The sequence below is a fragment of the Gekko japonicus genome, unplaced genomic scaffold (genome assembly GCF_001447785.1).
Source record: "Gekko japonicus isolate JY-2015 unplaced genomic scaffold, Gekko_japonicus_V1.1 scaffold51, whole genome shotgun sequence".
Lineage (NCBI taxonomy): Eukaryota > Metazoa > Chordata > Lepidosauria > Squamata > Gekkonidae > Gekko > Gekko japonicus.
Genome location: NW_015172004.1, coordinates 1,099,547 through 1,126,192, shown reverse-complemented (window position 1 = coordinate 1,126,192; position 26,646 = coordinate 1,099,547). Strand labels below are relative to the sequence as shown.

Below are 26,646 nucleotides of genomic sequence, written 5' to 3'. Positions count from 1 at the left end.
ATCAAATAGTACAGACAAAATTTACGCATACACGAATCATCACTAGAAATGTGAAGGCCTGGAAAAAAACCGGAAAAATTTGGAAAAAAACCATTTTTTCCCATTTTTTTCCTGAAGCCTTTTTGTTTTTTCCCGAAAAATTGGAAAAAGAAAAGAAAAGAAAAAAATTGATTATGGAACATTTTATTTTAACATGATGAATAAAATATTTTAAGACAAAGTGTTCAAATATCTTCCAAATCATTTCTAAAATATATATATACGGTATCAGATTGATTTAATTTCTGTGCACTGAGAACAAGCAAGTCCTAGGTTACAAACTGAACTCTCCAATGCAAGAACAAGATGCATTTCTTCCTTTAGGAGGTGCGATTGTCACAAGAAAATAAAAAAGTTTCAGTTTTGTTTTTGCATGTGGATGGGTATTCTGTTTGTAATAATTGTTTGGATACACTATATTTTTACTATGCTAGTTGTGATAATTTCATGCCAAGTAAAAATGTCCATAGTCATATTTTATGTTCCTAAAGTAAAAGAATGACTTTCAATCTAGAAAAGAAAAAAGAAATGCTAATGTAGCATTTTTTCAATTTTTCCGAAAATTTTCGTTTCCCCCCGAAAAAAAACAGAACAAAACCGGGGTTTTTTCCGAGCTTCAAAATTTCCGGAAATTTTACATCTCTAGTCATCACTTGATGCTACAACCATCAGGTAATCACCCATGAATCAACCCTGTAGTAGAAGAGCTACTGCACAGTGCATGTTCATGATTCAACTTTGTCTTGTATGTCCAGTGGGAGAGGGTTGTCTTCTCCCTTTCTTGGGTGGCTGCAAAAATATAGAGAAGAAAAGGGTCTGTTTTGGCTGCTTTTAAGTCAGTTTGCTGTTTCTGCTCTTGTTTGGGGGCAGGCCCGTAGCCAGGATATTTTCGCTTGTGGGGCATTTTTTTTTCTTGTGGGGCAGCCGTTATGTGCTTTGCAGCAACTCTTCAAACGTGAATTGTAGCTCTTCCCCTCACCCCCCCAACCCCCAATCTGTGAGCGGCCTTCTATTCTCCAGGTCAGGATCAGCAGCCTGCTGCCGCCAAGCCGAGCAAGCAGTTCACTTGCACCAGTGGCATGGGGATGGGAACAGGTAGGGAGAGCGGCGCTGGTGAGGTCACGCGGGACTGGCCGGCTGGAGAAGACAGCGCAGGACCAGGTCCAGCTGACTGGAGAAGACAGAATTTTGTGTGGCGTGGCTGTAAATTAGGGGGCATGGCCCCAAGATGTCCCACTGTAGCTACGGGCCCATTTGTGGGTATGGGAAGGATTTGGAAAATAGGTTACAATATTGGTGTCATAAATGATACTTGGGGTGCAGTTTACAACATTGACTTCAGTAGATGAGACTTTTCTTCTTAAAAAAGAAGTAATAATGACCAAGGTTTAAGTTAATACCCCAGAAATAACTTTACTTCAGAGACGTATGTAATCAGGAAGTAGTTTGAAATGAATAAGGAGTTAGTGCAAAACAAATATTTTAGGATGTCAGTGCATCTGTTGAATATTTTGAAGCGGAGAAACGTCCAGATATAACTAGGTCGATATATGCATTTATAATTAATAACATTTTATTTTTCTCCTGTTTACAAAGGACTTACATGCATAGCTTTTTGTCTCATGAGTGGAAAGTAATCTACCCTCAAGAAAGAAACCTTAAAAAGTACAGAAGGTCCTTCAGGGTAGTAAAAGACTTTCTCTTGAATTATGCACTAGAAGAAATGTCGTAACAAGTATCAGAATTCACAGCTGTTTAGACTTGTACACAGTCCTTTTGCCAATCTTGGAGAGGCATCTTTTCTTTCACCATCCAGTATTTCTGGGCAGTGGATTTTTTTGTCATCGTTATATATTTACTTCATATTGTTAGGCCAAATGCTCTATTTTACTGCAGATGGCTAACTATATTTTAACCTGAGTTCTGGCCAGCTTTTACGGAGGTCTTGTTTGAACTTAAGAGTCCAGTAATGGAGACCACACAGGTGTTTTTCTTAAACAAATAATCTTTTACTGAAGGATTTCAATATCAAGCATACAAAAACATCAGTCTCACTTCACAAGCATACAAGTTTCCTTTAGAGTTATAGAAAGAATATAAAAATAGATTATCAGTTACTCAGAGGGGGATAGGTGTATTTCGGTTGATACTTGCCTGGTTCCAGATGTCTTGTCTGTTGCAATGGTGATTGGGGTAGGGAAGGGCAAGGTCCCTGGGGTTAATTGCCCTTCCACAATGCTTAGAACAAGATAGCTATTGTGGTTGAATGTCTCTAGCTGCGCAACCTAGAGAGATTCAAACAAAGAGCTTCAACTCAAGGAAAGATGGGGGGGGAGTAGAATGTGGCCAGCCAGCAGCCCCAAACTGAAAGCGTGCCGAACGTTTTATAGTGAAATCTCCAGGTGGGTGGCATCTTGCCAGACTGTGGTCCCACCTTTCTACAGATCCATCCCATAAACTCTCCTGATTGGTGCATGTGAAAAGGGGCTGTTACTCCTATGGTAGGGCCAATATTTGAAATTCTATCCTCTATCTCATGGAATACCATTTGGCTAGGTGTTAACTCTTATCTTCCTGTTGATCCTTTGAAGTACAGATGAAGCTGGCTCTTCCCAGGCACACAGGATGCAGTAAACAGGATGCTGTTATACAAATGCAGACTCAGTCCATGCCTCCGTGACATCTCGTATCTCCAGTAATGGGGGATCTCCTTCTCAAAGTTGTTGTTTCTGATCACAATGGCAAACCATGTGCTTCTTGTTCCCACAATGCCTTGCTAGCTGAATGTGTGCATGCTTCATTAACATAGAAGGCAGGCAGCTTTCTTATGTGAATTCTGTCTCTCTCACCATAGGTAATTCCAAACAGCTTCTTTTCGGCTCATGGTATACAACTGAATCTGCACAGTCCATGTGTGTTGCTTGTGTATCGGATATAAAATCCGTCTGTCTCGTAACAGTATGTACCATGCTTTTGCCCCCAATGGGGACCCAAAGCAGCTTACGTTATTTTCCTCTCCCCTATTTTTTCCTCACAACAACCCTGTGAGGTAGGTTAGGCTGAGAGTGTGTGACTGGCTCAAGGTCACTCAGCCAGCTTCCACGGCACGAGTGGGAATTTGAACCTGGGTCTCCAGATCCATTTGTTTATTTGTAGCCAGCCTGTCGCATTGAGACTCTAAGCACATTATACATTATAAAATAATGCAGTAAACTAGCATGGTAGCCTGAGGTATCTAATGAACAGTGCGATAGGACTGGGATTATAAGAACTGGAAACAGTGCAATAAAATATCAGATGTGATATGTCAAAACCATGCAGAGAATGGAATTACAGAATTAGAACACAGTGCAGTAAGAGCAACATAATATGTACCATACAGTGGCATAGACCACAGTCCTGCATGCACTTCATGTATCTCTGAAACTTCCATCTGGCCATAGTTGGAAAAAGAATGATGAACTAGAAGGAACTTGTCTGATTCATCAGGACAGTTCTTGTTAGGAGTCTGATTGTAATCATTACTTACAGAAATCCAGTGTCCCTTGTAAGAGAGTAGAATTTCTAAAGCTGAGGGTGATAACAGATAGAAGTCTGACTGATCTCCTTGTAGAAATCTTGTCTCCGTGTGCAGAACTGCATGTATGTGATTTGGATCGTGAAATAAATTGCTGGGTCAGGGCAAGTTCAGATGCTATGTCATAGTGTGACTGCACAATTATAGTATTTTAGCAATAGTTCTGGAAACTCTGCTTGAGGCCCGAATACCATTTTCACCTGTAAAACAACACTTACATATTTTTGGAAATTTTCCAAAACTAATACATCTGCTTGTAACATGATTCTTACCACTGACAATAGAACTCCCATTATTCTTGTGTTTTCACTCTAGCAGTTCTTAATTTTAAAATGCTAACACTTTACTTCTATTTTAACTTGATGCGCCCTCTCTCTTCATCAGTACTTCCAGACCTGCCTTAGTCATAGGGGATATAGCAAGAAGTTTGAAGATGTGCGTGATCTGCTCATTAGAGTGACCAGTCATAATCTTTATCTTTGGATAATAGATACTAGTGGTGTTGCAGATTTAGTGAGTCACGGGCTTCTTTCAGTTTTGGGGAAGGCAGCTTTTTGGTGATCTAGAAAGTATTCAGCCTATCACATGTGAACTCTGTCTTCAAAGAACTCTAATTCTGCTTTCTGCTTCTGGCTTTTTGACAGTGAAAAAAGGATGTTGATTCATGTGAGTGTAACTCATGTTTCTTCAGACCAGTGATTCAGGCGCCCTAAGATACCTTTGGCAAGGAGATGAGTAAGGAAAAATTAAGGACTGTTGTTGCTTGGGGGAATGTATATACATATATTCACCCCAATAAAGGGGTGATATAAGGTCACGCATCAAAGCTTTTGCTTATTAAACAAATATTTAATTTTAATGAGACAGCACATCTACCCAGGTAGCAGCCACTGCCAAGGCAGCCTTTTACCATCTGCGGCGGATTAGGCAGTTGGTTCACTTCCTCGAACGCGATGACCTGGCTACAATGATTCATGCTATGGTCACCTCGAGATTAGACTACTGCAACACTCTACATGGGGCTGCCCTTGTCTCAGATCCAGAAGCTGCAGCTGGTGCAAAATGTGGTGACCAGGCTGCTGATGGGTCTCTCTATACAAGACCACATCCAGCCTGTGCTGAAGGCACTGCACTGGCTGCCAGTAGGTTACCGGATCAGTTTCAAGGTGCTGGTTTTGACCTTTAAAGCCCTATATGGTCAGGGGCCTGCCTACTTGAGGGACCGTCTTTCCCCACATGTGCCCCAGAGAGGACTGAGGTCAGGAACACAGAATCGCCCGAGAGACGTCAAGTTGGCTGCTGCTAGAGCCAGGGCCTTTTCAGTGGCGGCTCCACGCTGGTGGAATGAGCTCCCAGATAACATCACGGCCCTGTGGGACCTTTTACAGTTCCGCAGGGCTTGCAAAATGGAGCTCTCCCACCAGGCTTTTGATTAGGAGCCGGCGCTGATGAATTGGGCCACTGACGAATGCGCCGCCGGAATACATCTCGGCCCGCATAAAATATCGATTGGTTATTGCCTCTGTTTGTATATTGCACGCCGCCATCATCATCATTAGTACTGTTTAGTTACTCAGGCAGTTGTATTTATACCCTATTGTATATTAATGTATTTATTGTTTTAGTATTTTTAATGTTGTTAACCACCTTGAGCCAGTTCTGTGGCAAGGCGGGATATTAATTGAAATAATAAATAAATAAATAAATAAAATAAATCATCCAGAACTAATGAATCATGGTAAGTGGTGTGCTGATGGCTTGATGCTGGTGGAAGGCAGATCTGTCTGGCTCTGCTTGCTAGCAAACATCCATACTTTACTGTATGTTGTATCTGGTATATATTTGTGCTTGTTTCTAGTGTGTAGAGAACTGTGTGCACTAAAAATGTTGTGTAAGGGGGCATCTTGGCTGTTCGTACAGTAGTGTAAGCCATGTGCAATGCACAGGTGTGCTGTAGATCATTATTTCATGTTGGTGGTACAACTATTTGGCTGCTGTAGGTGCTGCTGCCCCAGTACCAGGTCAATGGGCTAAGTGTTTAGATATGGACTATTCGGCAGCTTCAGTTAAAAAAACGGGGCGTCTAATGATGTTATGCTTAAACGATAGAATGAGGAATAGATACTGGCTTACATGGCTCATTGTTCATACAGTCTATGCATGGATTTCTGTGAAATGTTACTGGTTTGGTTTTTTTTTTGTAACATATCCAGCCTGCATCTAGGATTTTTTGTTATTTTGTTAAGGGGGGGACACACACAGCCCTTTGCTAGTGCTTTGTGATTTCTCAGCTAAAGTGAATGAGATTCTCAGGTGTAACAGAGGGAGACTTATTGCAAGCATCTCTTCACCAATTACCTTGGTTCAGTTTCATAATTTCTGAAAGAGATGCTATACATAAACATGGCTATGATCCAGAGGACCTGGGAACACACTAAAGTTTCTATCTCTGGGCTGGGAAATATCTGGAGATTTTGGGAATGGTCCCTGGGCAGGCTGGGGTTTGGGAAGGGGAGGGAATTCAGTGGGGCATAATGCCACAGAGTCCCCCTTCCAAAGAGGCCATTTTCTCCTCTTTCTCTTCCTCCTAGAGATCAGTTGTAATCCCAGGAGATCTCCAGCCACCACCTGGAGGTTGACAACCCTGTAAACACACACGTGTGAACTGATTGTTCATTTCGAGCTCTGTTGCCACCTCATTTTTCACATCAGCCATAAATCTTTCTGGGAGAATTTTACATCCATGAATAGAAGGAAGGAGACTTTATCGGATACAATATATTTGGTTATTGTCCCAGTTCCTAGCAGACATCCTCTCATCTGGTCATGAGTGTTGAGCATGGATAATTTTGAGTGCCCAAGACCTTTGTAAATGGTCAGTCGGCTACAAATGATTAATATGTTTAGGTAGGCTAAGAGACAGATTTTTTGTGGAGTTGTTTGTGACGTGGTGCTTTCTATCTGAACGTGGCACGTTTTCTCAAAACACAAGCATGTGAAACTGTTAAGCTTGTCTTAATTCTTGGAGGATCAGCATTCTTTGCTGAGTAAAATAAGGACATCTTCTTAAGTACCACATCTACCTTATTTTACCCCAGTGCTCTCTTGAGGGAAGATTATGTAATACTGTGGATGGAGCAAAGCAATCCAGATGAGATAAAGCCACAATTAAAGCTTCTTTTGGAATAGTCTGAAGATTTAATTTTTTTGTTTTGTTTAGGCTTGCAGTCTACTGTGGGTGAATATTCTGTAAAACAATTTCAAAACTTGAGAGTTTAAAGAGTATCATTAAAATAATTTCTTGTTTATCCCAGCTGCTAATGCATGTCCAAATGAAAAAAAAAATGAAAAAAGTGCTATATTCTAACCAGTTGAGCCCATCGTTGAGACTGAGGCTTATTCTAAGATTATTGGAGGAGGAAGAAGAAAAGTTGGTTTTCATACCCCGCTTTTCTCTACCTTAAAGAGTCTCAAAGCAGCTTACAATCGCACAGCAGACACCTTGTGAGGTCGGGGGGGGGGACTGAGAGAGTTCTGAGGGAACTGTGACTGGCCCAAGTTCATCCAGCGAGCTTTATGTGGAGGAGTGAGAATGAACACCACCACAGACCCCTGCCCGTTAGTCCTGGACTGGTGAAAGACCGAGAACCCTGTTGGGGTAAACTGGTTTAAGGTGACGGTTTTGCCTTCCCTCACCCAGGTCTTTGTCATGCAAGCCAGGTCTACATGTTGTTCTGCAAAGTAGTCACACATAACAGAGACCTTATTATGAATAGACCTGGCATTGCCCAACGCCAGTGTTGGAGAAGGGTATTTAATCCTAGCCCCACAACCAGCATCTCTTGGGATGGGATGTAGGTGGGAAGAGGTCTGAGCATTTCCAACCTCTTCCATTCCCCTTATAAAAATTCCACCTAGACCCACCACCATACCTACCCTGCTCCCCTATTACTGGTATTCCTGATCCTTGCATGGCCTCCCCGCTAGGTCTTATTGGCCCCAAAGTGGCCCCACTAAGCATCCAGCAATGACACATATTGGGTGTGGTCCCAGCACAAAGGTCTACCAGATTCCTAATACTACAGTGAGGATTCCCTGTTTCCCCAGCCCCTCCCTCCCAGCCTAATAATATCCTACCCCACTAATGTACCAATCCTATCCAAACTGATTAAGTAAAATTCATTAAAAATACAATACAATTATTCACTTTAAGCGTCATCATCAATTTAAAATAAATTAATCAAACTTCCTAATCCTTAGTTAGAAGGGATAACATTAAATTAAATAGTTCCAAATTAGACTGCGCTAAGAGCAAGAAGATTATGTATTCCAGGTCGAGGAATGTTCACTTCTGGCCACCGTGACAGTTCAGCAGCTGAAAGGTCCCTCTGCCCTATATTCTCTTCTCCTATGGATGGTGAGTTTCGCCTCCTGTTGAAGATGGGTTCCTATTGGTAATAGGCTGTCCAAAATCTTGTTGGATTCTCGTGGCTCCAGGGAAGGTCAAAACACATTGTCACTGGCAATGTAAAACAATGTAAAATGTAAAACAGTCACCCCTCTGAGAGACCAGCCCAGGACAGATATCCTTCCACTGTTTAGAGGGATTTTGTGACTCATTCGAGACCTGATTGACAGTCCCAAACTATCTCAAGACATCACCAGTCGTAGTGTCCCAAGACTGGTGTTCAATATGGAGTCAGGGCTGGCATTTATCCTGAGGCTAAGAGGCTCCGCAGGTGGGCCTCTCTGGTGCTCACAGACCTCGTAATTCCTCCACCCACAAGCCGGCGGTTGGCAGTGTGCACTCACTTGAGGAGCGGTAGCAACAGCAGACCTCTCTTCCAGAGTGAACAGCAGCTGCTGCCGGAACTAGAACAGCCCCCAGATGGAAGATAGATGGGGGTGCCGCCGCATTCCATTGTTGGATGCACTGGGCACTACACCTCTCAACCTACCATGGCCCAGGGTCTTCCCTCAGTAAATTGGTATATGTAGAAATCATCTCTCAGCAGTTCTAGGAGGAAGGGGAGTCAGCTGCAGCATATTCCAGTGTCATAGTTGCTGACCAAAGCATTTTGCCCCGAATATCACTCTCCTCGCCTGACCTAGGGAATAATAGACCCCTGGTTTCGGTTTTCGTTGATTCTGGTCGATTTCTGATCAAATTATGGAGGCTAAAATGATTCTGGGTGGTGGAGGTAGAACTAGAGCTCCGACCACGGCGCCATCTTTAAATGAGGGAGGGTTTTCCCCCTGTTTACTGTGTAAACTGTAGCAGCAATTGGTATTTCCCCCCAACTGTATGCAACATAAATAATGTTGTTTTAACTTTTGATGTTGTTGTTTCTACCTTGTGCTTTTGTGTTGATTAGTGTAAGAAGAACAAATTTATGAACAAGGAATTATGTGTTTTGCTATTTTTATCCCTTCTTTCCTCCAGAGCACTCAGGGAGGCATATATAGTTCTCTCCTCTTTATCCCCTCAACAACCCAGTGTGGTATGTTAGGCTGAGAGGGAGTGTGTGGCCCAAAGTAACCCAGTGAAACTCCTGGCTGAATGGGTATTAGAATGGGGGTCTCTGTCCTGCTCTGATATTCTTCCCACTGGCCGATAGCATAAGGGAAACACAATTACGGTATGTGGCTAGATTTTGGTGAATTGTAAAACTGTTTTCTTATGCCCAAGGGGACTTTCTGCTTTTTGAAATGTGGCAAACCACGTTTGAAATGGAAAGGATTTTTGAAAGTATTTTTTTCACACGGGATGCCTGGAGGAGACCGCCATTTGAAGGGGGGGGGGGGAGGAAAAGTATACCAGGCATGCCTAAATGGGTTCCTGGGGACCAAACAAATACATATTCTGTCTCAATTCTCGTATAATTGCTGTACATTTTCCTACATCAAACATTCAAGTGACTTGATATCCTACCCCCTTGTGTAGCTTTCTCTGAAAGAAATAGTTATATCAAAATCACTTTGGCATGGTTTTTCTTCCATCATATTTTCGAGTTATGTACCAGGCTATCACATGTGTAATGTATTCAGCCGGACATGCCCGGACTTGCCCGGGCTGGCCAGGCACAATTCCTCAATAGCTTCAAGTCTAAAGACAATGGGTCCGTAGGATCCTAGCCGGCCCAATGAAAGGGCTAGGTCCCAAGCCGGGAGGCCAATGGGTCTCTCGGTTACTGTAAATAGCCTATCGGGAGTAGGGGGTGTGTTTAGGTGAGCTTGGTGGTGGGTTTTCTGAATGAATATAAACCGGCCTGCGAGCCGGTCAGTTGTCTTTGTTCTGAACTAAATAAAGGTATGCTTAGCTGAAATCACTCTCCGTCTGCATACTTTTCAACATGTGTTCACTGTATGTAGCTTGTGTGTTGCTGTTTTTTTCTCTTTGCCCTTCGCTTTGCCCTTGTAAATCTCCAGCTGTCTTTTTCGTGATAGACGTATTTATTTGGGTTAGGGATTACTGGTGAAAACTGTTCCAGGATAAGCACATGAATAAAAGATAGCATCTTCAGAACTTGGTAAATGTCATGTTGCTGTTAGGAAAGTAAGCCATTGATTGAGGCAGTATTTAATTTGGGGTTTGATTTGGGTTTCTCAAGTATAATGCCTTTGGCAGGTGAAGTTACAGAATTACTCTTTTCTCACTTGTTTAGAGTTAAAGCTTGCTGGAAAACAAATTTGTTTTTGTAGTAGAAGAAAATCAAGAAAACGTTTGCATTCTTAAAAAAAAAAAAAAAAGTCTTTAAATAGATCTGAACCAGAAGCATGTTTTAGGAATTTTGCAGGCTGCTTTGGTTGACCATTCTCAATTCAAACAAATACAACACCTTTATTGGCATAAAATATCAAATACATATGCAGCATAGAGCCTCAAGATAGGCTGGAGGGGTATCACATTCCGAATTAACCATTCTCAATTATGGAATGAAGCATGAGCTATTTCCCCCCGTCAGATTTGAGGAACTGAGAGTACCTGTAACCGTATTATTCTGTATTGTTTTCACTAAGAAATTTTTTACCATATGTTGCATAACACCTCTTATTCACATGGTTTCATCGTTTCCCCCCCTTTAATCTTCTTTACAATTAATTCTTGTTTTTAATTATTTTTGCTACCTACACTTGATTGCATGTTCCCATGGTTAAAGTGCATTTAATTGTGAAGAAATGATTAATGCTGCAACTTCTGACAAGATCTTGATATGTTAAGAAAGCATAGATGGAGGAGAAGGGTGTTGAATTGTGGTGTAAATGGAAAGCTGAGAGGCTCCATTCAAATTGTTTGTCACTCCCATGAGTCCGTTCAGCTTCCTCTTCATTAGCAAACCATAGCATGCTCCTTTGTCCAAATGGCAAAGTCAGTTCAGTGATGGTTATTGCATTTCTTCTGGAAATTAAGGCTTGGATCCTTACCCTTCCTTTTCAGTTAAGCAGCACCCTTTTTCTGTTGCACAGGCAGTCCTCTACTATGGAGCACATTCCTCCAGCATTATACATTTCTGCTCACACAAGGCTAATATCTTTTAGTGAGCTGAGAAGGGCCTAGCACATGGGCTCCAGAGCATCCTCTGACATTTCCCAGTACTCCCTTTCCTCCTCCCTAAAGCAAAGAGGCAGACCTGGCTTTCCTTCACTTCAATGGAGTAAAGAGATGCTTCAGAAGAGCTGTGGGGGTGACACCTTTTTGTCTGTAGAGAGCATCCATTTGGAAACAGCTGTCTCCATCAGAGGAGGATGCTTGGCTTGGAAGCACCTCATGTTCTGTAGAAACTCCTGAGGTTTTGTGGTTGGTTCCCCCCCCCCCCAATGGTAGCTATGGTGTTGTGATGCCATACCCCCCCCATGGTAGCTATGGTGTTGTGATGCCATACCCCCCCCCCCTCATGGTAGCTATGGTGTAGTAGTGCCATATCCTATTCTCAAAATCCCAGAGGTGCCCACAGGCTCGACAAGGTTGGGGTAAAAAAGGTAAAGGCAAAGGTTCCCTTGCTCGAAAGCCAGTCGAGTCCGACTCTGGGTTGCGGTGCTCATCTCCGTTTCCAAGCCAAAGAGGCAGTGCTGTCCGAAGACGTTTTTTGTGGTCATGTGGCTGGCATGACTAAACACCAAGGCGCACGGAACGCTGTTACCTTCCCACCGAAGTGGTACCTATTTATCTACTTGCAATTTCTTGCTTTCAAACTGCTAGGTTGGCAGGAACTGGAACTAGAGACGGGAGCTCAGTCTGTCATGCGGCAACTCGGGTCTCAAACTGCTGAACTACTGACCTTCCACATCCTGCAGTTCAGCGTCTTAACCACTTGAGCCACCGCAGCTTAAGGTTGGGGACCTGTGCTCTAATGCTTGAGGAACATAGTCCACTGTGGAGGACCACCTCCACAATGGACAAAATTGGGTACAAGTCGAAAGAAGGTTTATGATCCAAGTTTATGTATGAAGCATCATTAACTATTCTAAAATGCTTCAAAATAATTCATTCTTTTCTTTCACTGTCATTCCTCAAAGTAGTATTTTATGTTATATGATTCTGTATCCAAATTTCATTTTTCCCTTCCTTTCCACACTTCAAATAGTACTCTTTTTTCTTTCTCTTTTTAATTAGCTAAAAGTTCTTCTTTCTCTCATGCATTTCCCCAGGTCTTTTTCTTTCTCTTATTCTTGAGAAATAATTGTAGGTCGAACCAAGTCAGTGAATAAAATACTTGATATCCTGGGATGGGTATTATCCAAAGCTACTGATTTGTGCATCTGTATACTATAATTTTTTAGCACTTCAGATTCTCTGTTGTTTTTTGTTGTTGTTAGACAGAGGCACTTTGAAATTATTTCTCTTCAGTGTTCAGTGCTTCATGCACTAAATGAAAGGTCTAGCTTTGAAATTTTGATCTTAATTTTTCCACTCGGCTATTGTAAAGTGAGATGTAATAGCATCGGTAGAAGTGACAAATATGAGAAAAATTGACTAGGAATATGAAATGCTGAAAAAGGGAACAAGTGATATTTTTAAGTTACTTTTTGAAACTCAGCATTAAGAAGATACCTGTTTAGAAGGCTAAAAGCCTTCCTTTTTGATTCAAGCAGAATATGATTTATCATGTAGAACTGCAGCTGTTCCATACAAAATCTGATGTCCCTTCTGTTGGAAAAGATGAACTTAAGTCATCTATGCAGTCGGTCAACTTTAGAATGTAGTATGACAGGTTAATATTAAATGTGCACGTTTCATTGTTAATGCTGTACTTTGTCAGTATGTCCCTTGTCCTAATATGGGTAATATGATTGTGTTTGCTCTATTTGGTCGTTTTGTGAACTGCCTGTTGAGAGTTGAGGGATACAAATTCTTTAAATAAACATACCGCACCTTCTACCGATCGACACAGTTATTCCAATGAATGTATGCTCGGTCCTTCTGGTCTTCTGTGGATCTAGTGAATAGGAGCATTCTAGTGAATGGGACCTGTTTCATAATTGTAGCTCCATATAAAGGTCTTATTTGAGCTAAAAAGCAACATGAGGTCTCCCAGCATGTCACTGTGCAATCAAAAACATATGTATGACACATGCCTTAGGTCCGCATTCCAGTGTAAGGTAGAAGGCAACCCTTTCAAGGACATGACTAACTTACCAAGAATAGCAACACCCTCTCCTCCATTTTTCATTGTAAGTATTCCACTGAATTTAGGCATCCTGCGCAGTGTGTGCTTAAATAACTTTGTTGTTGTTCAGTCGCACAGTCGAGTCCGACTCTTCGCGACCCCATGGATCATCTCCCGCCAGGCCCTCCTGTCTTCCGCCGTCTTCTGAAGTTGGCTCAATTTCATGTTCGTTGCATCGATGACACCGTCTAACCATCTCATCCTTTGCCGTCCCCGTCTTCTTTGACCTTCAATCTTTCCCAGCATCAGGGTCTTCTCCAGGGAGTGCTCCCTTCTCATTTGGTGGCCAAAGTATTTGAGCTTCAGTTTCATTATCTGGCCTTCCAGGGAACAGTCAGGGTTGATTTCTTTTAGGATTGACTGATTTGATCTTTTTGCAGTCCAAGGGACTCTCAAGAGTCTTCTCCAGCACCATAGTTCAAAAGAATCTATTCTTCGGCGCTCGGCCTTCCTTATAGTCCAACTCTCGCAGCCATACATGACTACTGGGAATACCATTGCTTTGACCATGCGGACTTTTGTTGGCAGGGTGATGTCTCTACTTTTTATCATGCTGCTTAGGTTCGCCATCGCTTTCCTCCCAAGGAGCAGGCGTCTTTTAATTTCATGGCTGCAGTCACAGTCTGCGGTGATCTGAATATGAATGTATCTTTTGGGGAGATGGTCGCATGGATTTGTGGTTTACCAGTTTTGAGCCTTCACTTGGAAAAAGTGAAAATTCTTAGTGGTATTGGTGGTTTGGCCCAAATACTGTACCATGAAGAAAACAATCTGTTTGAGAAAGGTGCTGGAGGATTTGGCATCGTCACAGTAACAGTGCAGTCCAGAGTGGAGTTATACCTGCCTGAGCCCATGGACTTGGAAGGATATAATTCTGTTTAGGATCATACTGTAAGTAGTTTAAAATGCATCCAAGTCTTCAGAATCCCACTTTTTAACTCAGTGCAAATATGTTTGTGTAAATCTACCAACAGGTAAAATAAAGTCAACTTGGTTTCTGAATGTCTTTTCCTGTTGAATAGGTAATACTTTTGGTGATGCATTAATACATTTTCTTTATACAGTAAAAGATTAAGAAAAGGTGCTGGTAGTTGATAAAGATATTTTTTTATGGTCTGAAAAGGTGATAATGCTCAAAAGTCTTCAACAGTCTCAAGTCGGGTACAGCAATGGGAGTCTTTCATTTGATCTTAAAACCTGCTATTTTTATGTAAGGCACTTGCCAGTTTTATGAAAGGGTCTCTGTGGTTGCAAAGGTACTTTAAAAAACAATTAATGCTGTAGCTTTGTATTTTTGGTGAGCAAAAATCAAGATTTATTTCACCCTTGCCTTCAGTATTTCACCTATATATGTGCTTCTGCCACTCCTAGTCCCTCCTGTACCAAGGGAATGAGGTGGAGTTGGGTCTCTACCATGCACTAGAAGGAGGAGCTCATGTAAACATTCCCCTTACCCTAGCAGCCCCCCATGTATCTGAAAAAACTGTGCCGAGGGTCATTATTGCTTTGCTGTTACATATGAGTAGTGAACATTTTCCTATCTTGTTCCAAGTATTAACCATGGTTATGGGCAATGCTCCCTCTAAGCTGTGGAGTCTTGTGAGCAAAAATTCTACTTTGTGAGCTACTGGCATTAAAGTAGCAAGCAGTTTTGCTACTGCATAAATTAGTTTGCTCTGGAGCCGTCCTTCCTGAGCTAAGACAAAAATGTATGAGCTGGAGGCTAAAAATCTGTGAGCTAGCTCACACTAACTCTGTGCCCTTGACTGAAGCCCAGATTAGTACTAAAGACTGGTTTTCCCACTTTAGCTGGGATTTCGGTAGTTATACCAAGACGTTCATCATAGCTGAGCCTCCTTTTCATCCTCTTATCCATCCACATTTCCCCCCTTGGCCGCCAGTTTCAACTTTGTTGTTGTTCAGTCGCACAGTCGAGTCCGACTCTTCAACTCATAAACTCCCTTAAACATGGCAAGGCCCTTAGAGAAGACATGATGCCCCCTGAGCTTTTTAAGCAATTTCCCGACTGGTGGGCACCAGTCTTGGCAAAGGTGTTTACTCAAATTAATTCATCTGGGCTTATCCCAGTCGGCTGGAAACAAAGTATAGTTGTTCCAGTATTCAAAAAGGGCAATAAAACAGATCCTAACAACTACCGACCTATTAGCCTGTTGGATATTGCTTCCAAACTTTATAGCAAATTCTTACTGAGAAAGTTGGAAGACTGGGAGGTTGCCAATCAAGTCATCCTCCCAGAACAAGCAGAATTCAGGAAGGGCCAAGGCACCATTGACCACTGCCAGACGCTGTATCGCGTACCTACTGACTGTGTAAAGGGCCCTACCAGACATTTATATGCAGGTTTCGTTGATTTAGCAGCAGCCTTCGACTCAATCGACAGAGAACGGCTGTGGTCTAAATTGGCAAATACCAACATTGACAAATGCTTGCTGTACCTAGTAAGGGAACTCCACAACAACACATCGTTGAAGGTAAGAGTGGGTATCTCAGGCTCATTGACGGACGGTATCCCGATAACCAGAGGTGTGAAACAGGGCTGTGTTCTCGCCCCTCTTCTTTTCAACCTCTATATCAATGACATCAAGAGGCTCTCCAACCCAGAAGTTTTTCCACCGAGACTTGACTCACGGAAAATTTAAATTCTTCTCTTTGCCGATGACATGGTGCTATTGTCTATAACTCAGACTGGCCTTAGAAGAAGAAGAGCACTTAAAAATAAACTACTCAAAGACCAAGGTGATGGACTTTGGAAACAGGAGGCAATCCTTTCGCTGGACAATTGACAGCCGAGCAAACCCAGACCTTTAAATACCTGGGGATCACCTTCAGTGACACACTCTCTTGGAAGGCTCATATAGAAACAACAAAAATAACAGCTCTCTGCTCATTAGGGACAATTAAAAAAAATTATTGTACAAAAGGGGGCTTTTTGATAGTTCCAGCTCTTAAACTCTTCCAGAGCAAGACAATCGCCCAGCTCCTTTATGGCGTCGAGGTGTGGGGCTGGAACGACTCCGTTATTGCCAGCCTGGAGAGAATCCAAAACCTTTTTATGAAAAGGCTGCTAAGAGTTCCAAAAGCACCCCAGCAGCATTGCTAAGAGCAGAACTGGGCCTTCTGTCTCTACGGGCCCGTGCCCATAAAGCTTTTTACAACTATTGGCACAAATTGAAGAGAGCACCTACTGATCATCTTTCAAGCAGTTGCTTCCTTGCTTGCCAAAAAGACCCTAAATGTCTATCCAAATACAATAGCATATTGCAAATCTATAACCTTCCAGATGTAATCCATGGGCCTCTTCAGACCAACTTTAATGGCAGGGAGCAAATATATACCCAGGATGCCGCCCAAGACTGGCAAGTCATCCAAGAGAATAAATCCTCATCCTGGTACAAACTAATCAAGCTAGACCATCAAAGGGCTCAATATTTAATCAAGATCTCATATAGCAAATTACGCTCTGCACTAACTTCAATCCGCTTTCAGTCAATACAATCAGCAATGCTTGAAGGCCGCTATACCAACACGCCTGCTGCCCAGCGTTTCTGCCCATGTGGAGGCTCAGTGCCAGAGGACCTGTGCCACTACTTGTTATCTTGCCCACTCTATCAATCTCCTAGGAAGAAATTTCTAGGCCCAATTTTGGCCACCCTAGGGACTAAAACAGAAACAGAAAAGATTATAGTCTTAGTTGCAGACATAGAGGCCGAGGTTTCACACAAGGTGTGAATTGCCCTCGCTGCAGAGAAAATTTTTTAAAAATAGTAGCAGCACCATAGCTCAATTACTAATGGAGACCAAGATGGAAGACTTGGAACTATTAAGATGTTTTATTGTGTATTAAATTAGCTTTTTATTTTTCTGGTTTTAGTAGTTTATATCTTATTCTGTTATTGTAATGGCCTATGGCTAAAGGCAATAAAAACTGAACCTGAACCAGCTCACACTAACTAGAGCCAGTTTGGTGTAGTGGGATCGCATGCGGTTTTCAAGACAAGAGACAAAGGTGATTGCCATTGGCTGCCTCTGTGTAGTAACCCTGGACCTTTTTGATGGACTTCCATTCAAGTACTAGGTAAAAGTTTCCCTTGCTCGAAAGAGCCAGCGCTGTCCAAAGACATTTCCGTGGTCATATGGCCAGCATGACTAGACGCCAAGGTGCACGGAACGCTGTTACCTTCCCACCAAATCGGTACCTATTTATCTACTTGCAATTTCTTGCTTTCGAACTGCTAGGTTGGCAGGAGCTGGGACCAGAGATGGGAGCTCACTCTGTCATGCGGCACTTGGGTCTCGAACTGCTGAACTACTGACCTTCCAGCCTGCAGTTCAGTGTCTTAACCACTTGAGCCTCCACAGCCCATTCAAGTACTAGGACTGACCATATTGAGCTTCTGAGATCTAATGAGTTTGGGCCATCCAAATCAGGACAAATTATGTAGGTTGTATTAAACTGGTGTGTATCTGGTAATCATAGTCAAGGGGATGGTTGCTGCAAGATGGCTTTGGTCGGGGTGTGTGTCTTTGGGAAAATCATCTCCTGTACATGCAGAATCTTGAGATTTGTAGGGTCACGACCCTGTGTCATCTGTGAAGCAGAACTAGAATATTTGGGGATGGAGAAAGGGGACCAAGTAAAAATTAACAGTATTGAAGTTTGAGGCACCAGTTCTTGTACCCTGTGGTACCATTCCGATGTCAGGCCAAATGGTGGTTTGCACTAACTGTAGTTCAGAACCAAAACTGTGGTTTGAGCTTCCAAATGGGCAGCAGGGAAACCATAATTTAGAGCTTGTTTCTCTGTCCTACTCCATCCTGTCAGCACTCTAATTTATGTTCATACCTGTTTCTATGGTACAGCTTCCTCTGGAGGCAAAGTAGTGAATGTAACCTATTACATCAGGATTATGAACTTTCCCTCCCCCCCCCCCTATGTGATCGTAACTATTAGGGTTATCTCCGCATCACTGTTAACAGTTGTTTCTGCAAATGGCTCTCAATCAGGATTTGAAATCTGGTTCAGACCCTAGTTTTAGTATAAATATGCTTTGGGACAGGCTGAGTGAGTACACATAGGAAGAGAGAGCAGAAGGGTTATTCCCTGGCACAGCACCTAACTGGATTACTGTTCTTTGGAGTGGAAGAAAACTGAGAACTACTCATTTGAAGTGGGTGTATTTAATACTGGATAAAACAGAACAAATTACACTCTGGGGAGGCTGGAAAAGACAGAGGATATTGAAATACGCAACCAAGTTGAATGATTCAGTAATTTAAAAGGGACAGTAATTAAATTGGGGAGGGCAGAACTGGACTTCTGTAGTGAAAATACTCGAAAATGTTAGGTTAAAGGGTTTGTTGACTATTTTAGTAGGCATTCTATAAGTGTTAGCACAGGGTTTTGCTTTCTTTTTATTACGAATCATTCTGAACCATTCTCCAGGAAGCAAGAATAAATCTGTGTTATTACAAGCTGTCTCTTGAGCGGCTGTAGTGGAGCATAGTGGTTGATTTCTCTTGCCTGATACCCTCTTAACATTAACTTCTTGTGTTTCAGAACTCTGAAAGATAACTGAAGGTAGGATGGATGCTACAGTAATACTGCCTATTCTGAAGAAAAAATTGGCCTTCCTTTCAGGTACAGTTTGTGTATGTTATTCTTCTTGGTCTGTTCCTCTGTGTGAGAAGAACTGAATGTGGGCACTCTTACCTGATTTTCTTGTATGTGTGTTTGACAAGAATAAACCTCAGTAATGGCATTTGAAAAGCCATTGTTTCATCTTTGGCCGTACCCCATTCACAATGAAGCAAGTATCAGTGGCTGCGTGGAAAAATCAGTTTCCCTCCCTCCCCCATCTCGTTAAAGTTTGGGTTTGTTGTGTTTTTCATTATTTTTTATTAAGACATCACAGTCACAACTTGTTCAAAAATAACAGACAAAAATGCATTTTCAGAGTTCATTAAATTTCGTTTTAATTTGTTTAAAAATGTTGATTTCATATAAGGTCAGTGATCTGTTTAACTAGCATGTAAAGGATTAATTATAAAAGCATAGGGGGTTCCCAATCCTTTCACCCAGATACTTTACCAAGATAAGATCTCTCTCACAACAAGTTGCTAAACTATCTGGGTGTCTTGCTTTTGGGATATTGTTGTTCATATTGTTGTTACTTCCGAGCTATATACAGCAGAGGGAAATGAATTAGTCATTTGAGTAGATTTAAAAGCTATACATTTCCAGTGCATCTGTTGCAGTAAATTCTGACTCTGGAAAAGTTTATGCTGGAATAAATTGAGTTAGACTTCAAGGTGCCAGTCGACACATGTTTTATTTTGCCGCTACAAACTAACACAGCTGCCCATCTGAAATTATCAAACATCTGGTCGGTGGTGGAAATTTAGCATGTTATTATTTCTGTTAAAACTGATGTAGGTTCTTTGGATACTGACTAGCTGGCAGAATTGCTCACTGTCTTTGATATGGAGAAGTCGTGTAAAAATTATTCAACAATCATTTGTTTCTGGTAATTGCTGCAGAACACTCATAAGAGAACTTGCTTTGAATCAAATATGCCTTTAAACCAATTATGTAATCTGATTCATATTAGGCATTTTTTGTTGTAAATTGGGGGGGGGGACACCTTGAGGTTTGTGTTAGCTACAAGCTAACCATCAACTACAAATTGGCAGAAAATAATAATGTGAGAAAATAATCCAGGCACCGTTTACATAGAAGTCTATGAGAACATTGCACTTTTGCAGCTCCTTGACTGATCATGACAAGTTTAAAAATTGCTAACTATTTAGATTACAGCTTGCACCACTTCTAAGAGCTTTCCTATGTTACTTTGTTAAAAATAAACCTTCTTAACAGCATCCTTTCCCAGAAAAACGTATCTGCAGATAACTTTACAGTTGGTTGTATAAACTTGCCAGCTTTTGCAGGGGGAGGCAGCTTGGAATGTAGTTACAGTAAGAGGGTCTGTTTGGATAGGTAAGAGACTGGATGTGGGCAGAGGGCTTGCACAGTACCTGCTCCCTTCCTTTGATACGGACTTCCTCTGTCATCCCATGGCCGAAGAGAAGGGAGGACCTGATCCCTGGGTCTGTTCCTAATTCCTCATCAGAGTAAAAACAAAAATTGAATAAGCAGTTCCTTAAAATTTATAATTGCACTTCTTACCAAACTTGTTTGGAAGCAAGTTCCATTGACATCTATGGGTTTCATGTCCAGGAGATGGGTTTGCAGTCCAAGACAGGGTCCCGAATATGGAGTGGTCTTTATTGAGGAATGGGGAGAGCTGCGAGCCTAGCGCTGCAGTAGTGTTTATTTAGGCCATTTCAGAAATAAAATAGATGTTTGTCTTTCATAACATTAAATAGCATAGATGGTCTAGGGAAGACAGTGTTTTAATTTTGTGCAGAGCTCAGAGAAACAGTGTTTAGGCTTTGGTCACGGAAGTGGTGTTAATTGGGAGGGGGGGTGAGAAGCATGCAATAAAGATTCTAGTTGCTAATAATCAAGGTGGAAATTGAGTTTGCTTGAAGCCTACAGTGAAGTGTCTTAAACAGGAGTCAGGGAACCTCAGAAGGACCACGGGGGTACACCACGTAAAGCCCTTCTCGTGCCATTTAACTAACATGAAAGTTGAACCATCTCCAGTTTCTTCAAGTGGGGCAGGGATTATGCATTTGGGGGAAGGCGATGAAATTGGTATCCTCCTCTTTTGAGAGGTGGGTACTCACAGAACCACCATAATCTAGTGTCCAGTCTGCAGTCATCTAGTGTCCAGATCACCTCGGAACACAAGCCAGAAGACCTGCCGATTGGATACCAGGATCCAGTAGCTCAGCCCTAGAAACTCTTTAATTTGTTGAATAGTACTAAGAGGTACTGTTCTGATGTAGTTGTCATGGTTACTTCTGGCACAACGCTGAATTTTCCATTGCAAAAAAAATATTAGTGGACAGAGAGATCTGCATCCATAGACAATGGTGGTTTTCAATTGAATACTGGAAGTTCAGGTCTTGAGTAATGTTGGCCTTTTTATATCTCTGTGAGCAGTTTTAAAAGTCCTTATAAGATTCTTCCCACCCTTCTACCCCAGCCTTTCAAAGTTATTAACCAATAACGACACTTCTGGTGTTAAATCCCTTTTAGTCAAGGGATGAGATTTGAGCTAGAGAATCAGCTACCTTCTGAGACGCGACTTGTAATGCATGTGCGGACGATAGAAAATACTTAGGCTTCCTTGCAAAAGTATAACTGATACACTGTATTATTTGGGGGATATAATGGGATGAAGCCCTGACCTGGATGGCTCAGGCTAGCCTGACCTTGTCCGATTTCAGAAGCTAAGCAGGGTCAGCCCTGGTTAGTATTTGGACGGGAGGCCACCAAGGAAGACCAGGGTCTCTACACAGAAGAAGCCAATGGCAAACCACCTCTGTTAGTCACTTGCCTTGTAAACCCTCTGGGGTTGCCATAAGTTGGCCGTGACTTGATGGAAGGTTACACACATACGAGAATGGAAAGATGGGGCATACATTTTGAAAAGGGCTGTCTTGCATATCGGTGTGTGCTGGTGATGGCGAGACATGATGGGCTATGAAAATTTTAAAATCAAAGTTTTAGAATCAGTGGCGTAGAATGTAATGGTATCATTATTTGACTGTCCCCAACCACAAATTTTAATCCAAATTCAATTTTTTTAAGCCTCATTCTCCGTTTTGACTTGAAAGCTTAGCGTATATGGATTTTTCTAACACTGTTGACTCCCCAGCTTGATTAATTACCTGAGTTGGTACATCCAGTATTTTTCACACACTCTGTTTTGTTTTAAGAGGGGAAGTTTAACTATTTGTTCTTCCCTCTACAAAGCAAAAGAGTTGGGGATAATTTTGTTTTAGTATACCCCCAGCGTTTGACTTAAAATTGCAAATAAAAATAAGTGAAAGAGGTACTGTAGAATGGGGCAAAACAGCAACATGGAAGCAAGGACAAAATCACTTTGAGGTTGCCTTATTTACCAACTTTCCAGTTATTTCCTGAGTCTTGTTCTTTACTTTCTCTTAATTTATCCAAAGTAGGCCAGTTGTTATCTACTGGTAACAGAAATCACCGTTTAAATGTAGCCTAATGAGTCTTACAATTAGTTGCAAACACACGAATTCCCATTCCCTTCTTCTAATTAAGATATGATTGTTTGCTTTCAACTCATGTGATTATAATCTCTAATTGCAAATTGGTTTGTCATTGTTACTTTCTAAAGTTGGTATGGTGTAGGAGATGGGAGAAATTTTTAAATAGCATGGGGGAGAGGAAAGTTGGAAACTTTCATATAACTTGTAAAATATCCCTTAAGGCTGTAATTCAGTTCCTTTTTAGTAAAGCTGGGCATCATCTTCCCACAACACTTTGGTATTCGCTTCTAAAGTAGTAACACAGATGCTATATGTAGCTCCAGTATGGATAGAGGACATTTAAAGTTTAAACCCACTTTGTGCTCACTGCAAAAGTAGTGTGGAGCAGAAAGCAGGGATTGAAATGGCTCAGCCATTTAAAACAAACAGCTGAGCACCTTGGAGCCATTTATATCCTCCTGTTCCACTCCCTGTGCCTTCTAAGCAAAACCGGAGGGTTAAATAGCTCCATCTAACTCTCCAGTTCTTTCCCCCCTTGAAGGGGCGGGGAGCAAATCGGGAGGGTTTAAATGGCTGAGGGTTTAAATCCCAACCATTTACTTTCTGGTTTTGCTCCCTGCCACTTCAAATGGGGAGGAGCAAAACCAGGATGTTAAATACAAGGGTGAAGTGCTTCCCAAGGGGCGTTTCCCCCCGTTTTCTGCTGGCCATGGCTTTCCCCAGGTTGCAAAAAGGAAGGAGTGAAGCACCTCCCAAGATGCACTTCACCCTCTCCTGTCTGCTGTCTAAGGCAAGCTGAGGCCAGCAGAAAGGGAGGGTGAAGTGCTCCCAGGAAGGCACTTCACCAAGTCAATGTAAACCCTTCTTTCTGCACCCTGTGAAAGGCCACGGGGAGCTAAAAGCAGAGCCATTTAAACCCTGCTCTCTACTCCCTGTGGCTTTTCATGGAGCAGAGAGCTCCACGAAAACACCTGCTTTCTGTTCTTCATGAACCATTATGACCTACCACGAATTGTGCCAAAATTTGTGGTAGTTTGTTGTGGTTCTTCAGTTCATGAACTTTGGTTTGCGAACCCCGAACATGCCAAAATTCATGATGAACTTTAGTTTGTCAGGCCGTTCATGCTCATCTCTACTTGTAACATCGTTCTCCTCTTCTCTATAATATCCTTATAATTATCACTTTATGAGGTAGGCTAGGCTAAGAGATAATGGCTGGGCCAAAGTCACCCAGCCACTTCCATGGTAGAGTGGGGATTCGAACCTGGATCTCCTATATCTTAGTCCAGCACTCTAAGCACTACATGATGCTGGCTCTATTCTATCTTGATATTGAGTATTCATGATCTCGTTTACAGACATCAAAATTACTGAGGTTGATCAAATTTCAAATTATTTTAAAGATTGGTACTGTAATCCTATGCAGAGTCAAGCCCGTTAAAATCATTGGGTTTAGAATGGAGTAACTCAGCAAATGATTGCACTGGATACATCAGAACTAGTAATTTCTTTATGTGTGGGAGATCTTGTGATGTGCATGTTCTCTATGAGCTCATTTTTTTCTTTTGTGAACTTCCTACGCAAATACATAGGGCTGCATTGTTGCACATTGGAGAGGGACTTGGTTGCTTGCATAATGTATGTGTATAGTATTTTGATATGTATAGTATTATGTTTGAATATGTGTTGTTACATGTCATTTCACGTGACCCATGGGCTACATGTTGTACATGCCAAATGTGTGTGTGTCCCCACACATCTGTCAGTTTCAGACTTTGAAACATAATATCAAATACTGATTTAATCATGAATTGTTATTTAAATTTATGCTAGTAGAATATACACAAACATTAGCATTTTTTTTTACAGGAGGGTATGATGTTGTTTGCCTTGTGCAACAGCGGTGTAAATTTCATTTACAATACCAGCTATTTAAATTATGACAAGTTTAATTGTTCAGACATATAGCCTGCATGCTTGTGTTCACATATTATCCGCTCTGCTACTGATCTTTGTGGAGGAAAATTAACATGCTACTCTCCTTCAGTGTCAGTCTTGTGCACAGATATTTAACAGTAAAGCCAGCATTGGAATACGCACTTTCTGCCCACACAGACAATCCTTGAATGCCTAGGTGACTCCCCCCCAATCCTTGCAAAATATTTAAACATTTACTGCAACACATAAACACATTCTTAACTATTACCTGTAAAAATGAAGATTAGGTTTCAGAGCTGCTGTCCCTGGATACTGTTATCCCCTTTACCATCATTACATCGTTCCAGGTTGCCATGGGTCTCGGCATATGCTGTAGAAGAAGAAGAGAAGAGATTGGATTTATACCCCGTCCTTCACTACCCAAAGGTGTCTCAGAGCGGCTTACAAACTCCTTTCCCTTTCCTTCCCCACAACAGACACCCTGTGAGGTGGGGGGCTAAGAGAGCTCTGAGAGAACTGCCCTTGAGCGAACAGCTCTGAGAGAATTTATGACTGGCCCGAGGTCACACCAGCAGCTGCATGTGGAGGAGTGGGGAATCAAACCTGGTTGTCCCACATTAGAGTCCGTGCACTTAACCACTACACCAAACTGGCTCTAGACTGTATTGCTAGACCATCTAATTAAAAGAAAGGGTCTACCTTTGCAATTCTTAGCTTCAAGGAATCCAGCAGGACGTGACAGTCGGGGGCCCAAGGAAGGAATGGGGAACTGAATGGCCTCCTATAGAAGATGGCCATACGTTCATATATAGTTTCAAAGGGTAGCTGTGTTAGACTGCAGTAGAACAGCTAGATTCAAGTTCAGTAGCACCTTAGAGACCTGTGAAATAGTCGATGTACGGGGTTTCGAGAGCAAAAGCTCCCTTTACCAGATAGAGACAAAGCACTGGCAAAGGGAGCTTTGACTCTAGGAAGTTCATACCCTGAAAATCTTGTTAGTCTCCTAGTGATATTGGACTCAAATCTATATATTTATGTATGAGTCCTTACTTTGTATGAGAGCCAGTTTGGTGTAGTGGTTAAGTGCGCGGACTCTAATCTGGGAGAACCGGATTTGATTCCCCACTCCTCCATTTGCACATTCTGAATGACCATGGGCAAGCCATAGTTCTGTCAGAGCTGTTCTCTCAAGGACAGTTCTGGAAAGAGCTCTCTCAGCCCCACCTGCCTCACAGGTTGTCTTGTTGTGGGGAAGGGAAGGGAAAGGAGTTTGTAAGCTGCTCTGATGCTCCAAGTGAAGGGTGGGGTATAAATCCAATCTCTTCCTCCTCCTCCTCCTCTTCTTTGTCTTCTTCGATAATTCTTGAGCCACATCAGCAATGGGGTCCCTGCAGTGCTTGGCAGGGAGTTGGGAGTGCTACCTGGGACAAGCAGTTTTTGACCTCTATAATTTCGCTTGAAGCGTGCATGCTGCTTGAATACATTATTTCACTTTACGCGTTTAAAAAAGATTAAAATCACCTTTTCCTCCCGCCCATAATTTTTTTATTGTCAATTACTTTAAAAACGTACCTAGCCAATAAACAGCGATAGAAGTTAGCCCTACTATATTCGAATAATAACTCTTCTTTAATAAACCTTTAAGGAAAATGGGGCACATAAATAGAGGAGCAGAGGAAAACAATTACCAGCAGGACGTTTCTTTTTCTTGGCATATAATTTTTATAGCACCCTTTCCTGGAAGGCATTAAACATAAGGGTGTTGGGCAATCATTTTCCTTTCCAGCAGTGAAACGTTTCACCTGTTGCAAGCGCTTAACTGGAAATAAAGCGTTTAATTGATGCTTTTAAAGCCTGCTGTTCTGACGCTGCTTTCCAAAGGCACATATATTCTGGAGCTCATGATGTTCCCGATCTAGAATTTATGGTCTAAACCATCTTTTGTTTCCCTTGTAAGAGTCATGTGTTTATCTTTTTAAATCGGTTTTGTATTCTTGCTTTTACAGCAAGCAGCCTTGAGGATGCATGTCTTTTTTTCTTTTTCTTTTTTGGCTTTATATGAATCTCTTTTTGTCCTTCCCCAAAACAAAAGAAAACCTGTGAGGGGAATCTTTTTTTGTCTCGGAGGCCAATCAAATAATAGTTTCCTCTCTTTTAAGTGTCATTTTTCAAATGGTACAAGAGGAAGGAAAGTACCTCCTCCTTAAACCTGCTCAGTTTGCTTCAGATTCAGGGATGAATATGGCCTTAGTTTTTCCC

General features: G+C 41.9%; 1 protein-coding gene across 4 annotated transcripts in view; it reads left to right on the top strand.

Annotated features, from left to right (window-relative positions):
- SESTD1 (SEC14 and spectrin domain containing 1) overlaps window positions 1-26,646 on the top strand; it is an 85,378-nt gene that overhangs the window by 10,163 nt on the left and 48,569 nt on the right. For all 4 annotated transcript variants that reach the window (XM_015420149.1, XM_015420151.1, XM_015420150.1 and 1 more), the window contains exon 4: window positions 18,863-18,943. In XM_015420149.1, coding sequence (XP_015275635.1) covers window positions 18,889-18,943 — 55 coding nt within the window. In that variant the 5' untranslated portion in view covers window positions 18,863-18,888. The remainder of the gene's footprint in view (window positions 1-18,862; window positions 18,944-26,646) is intronic.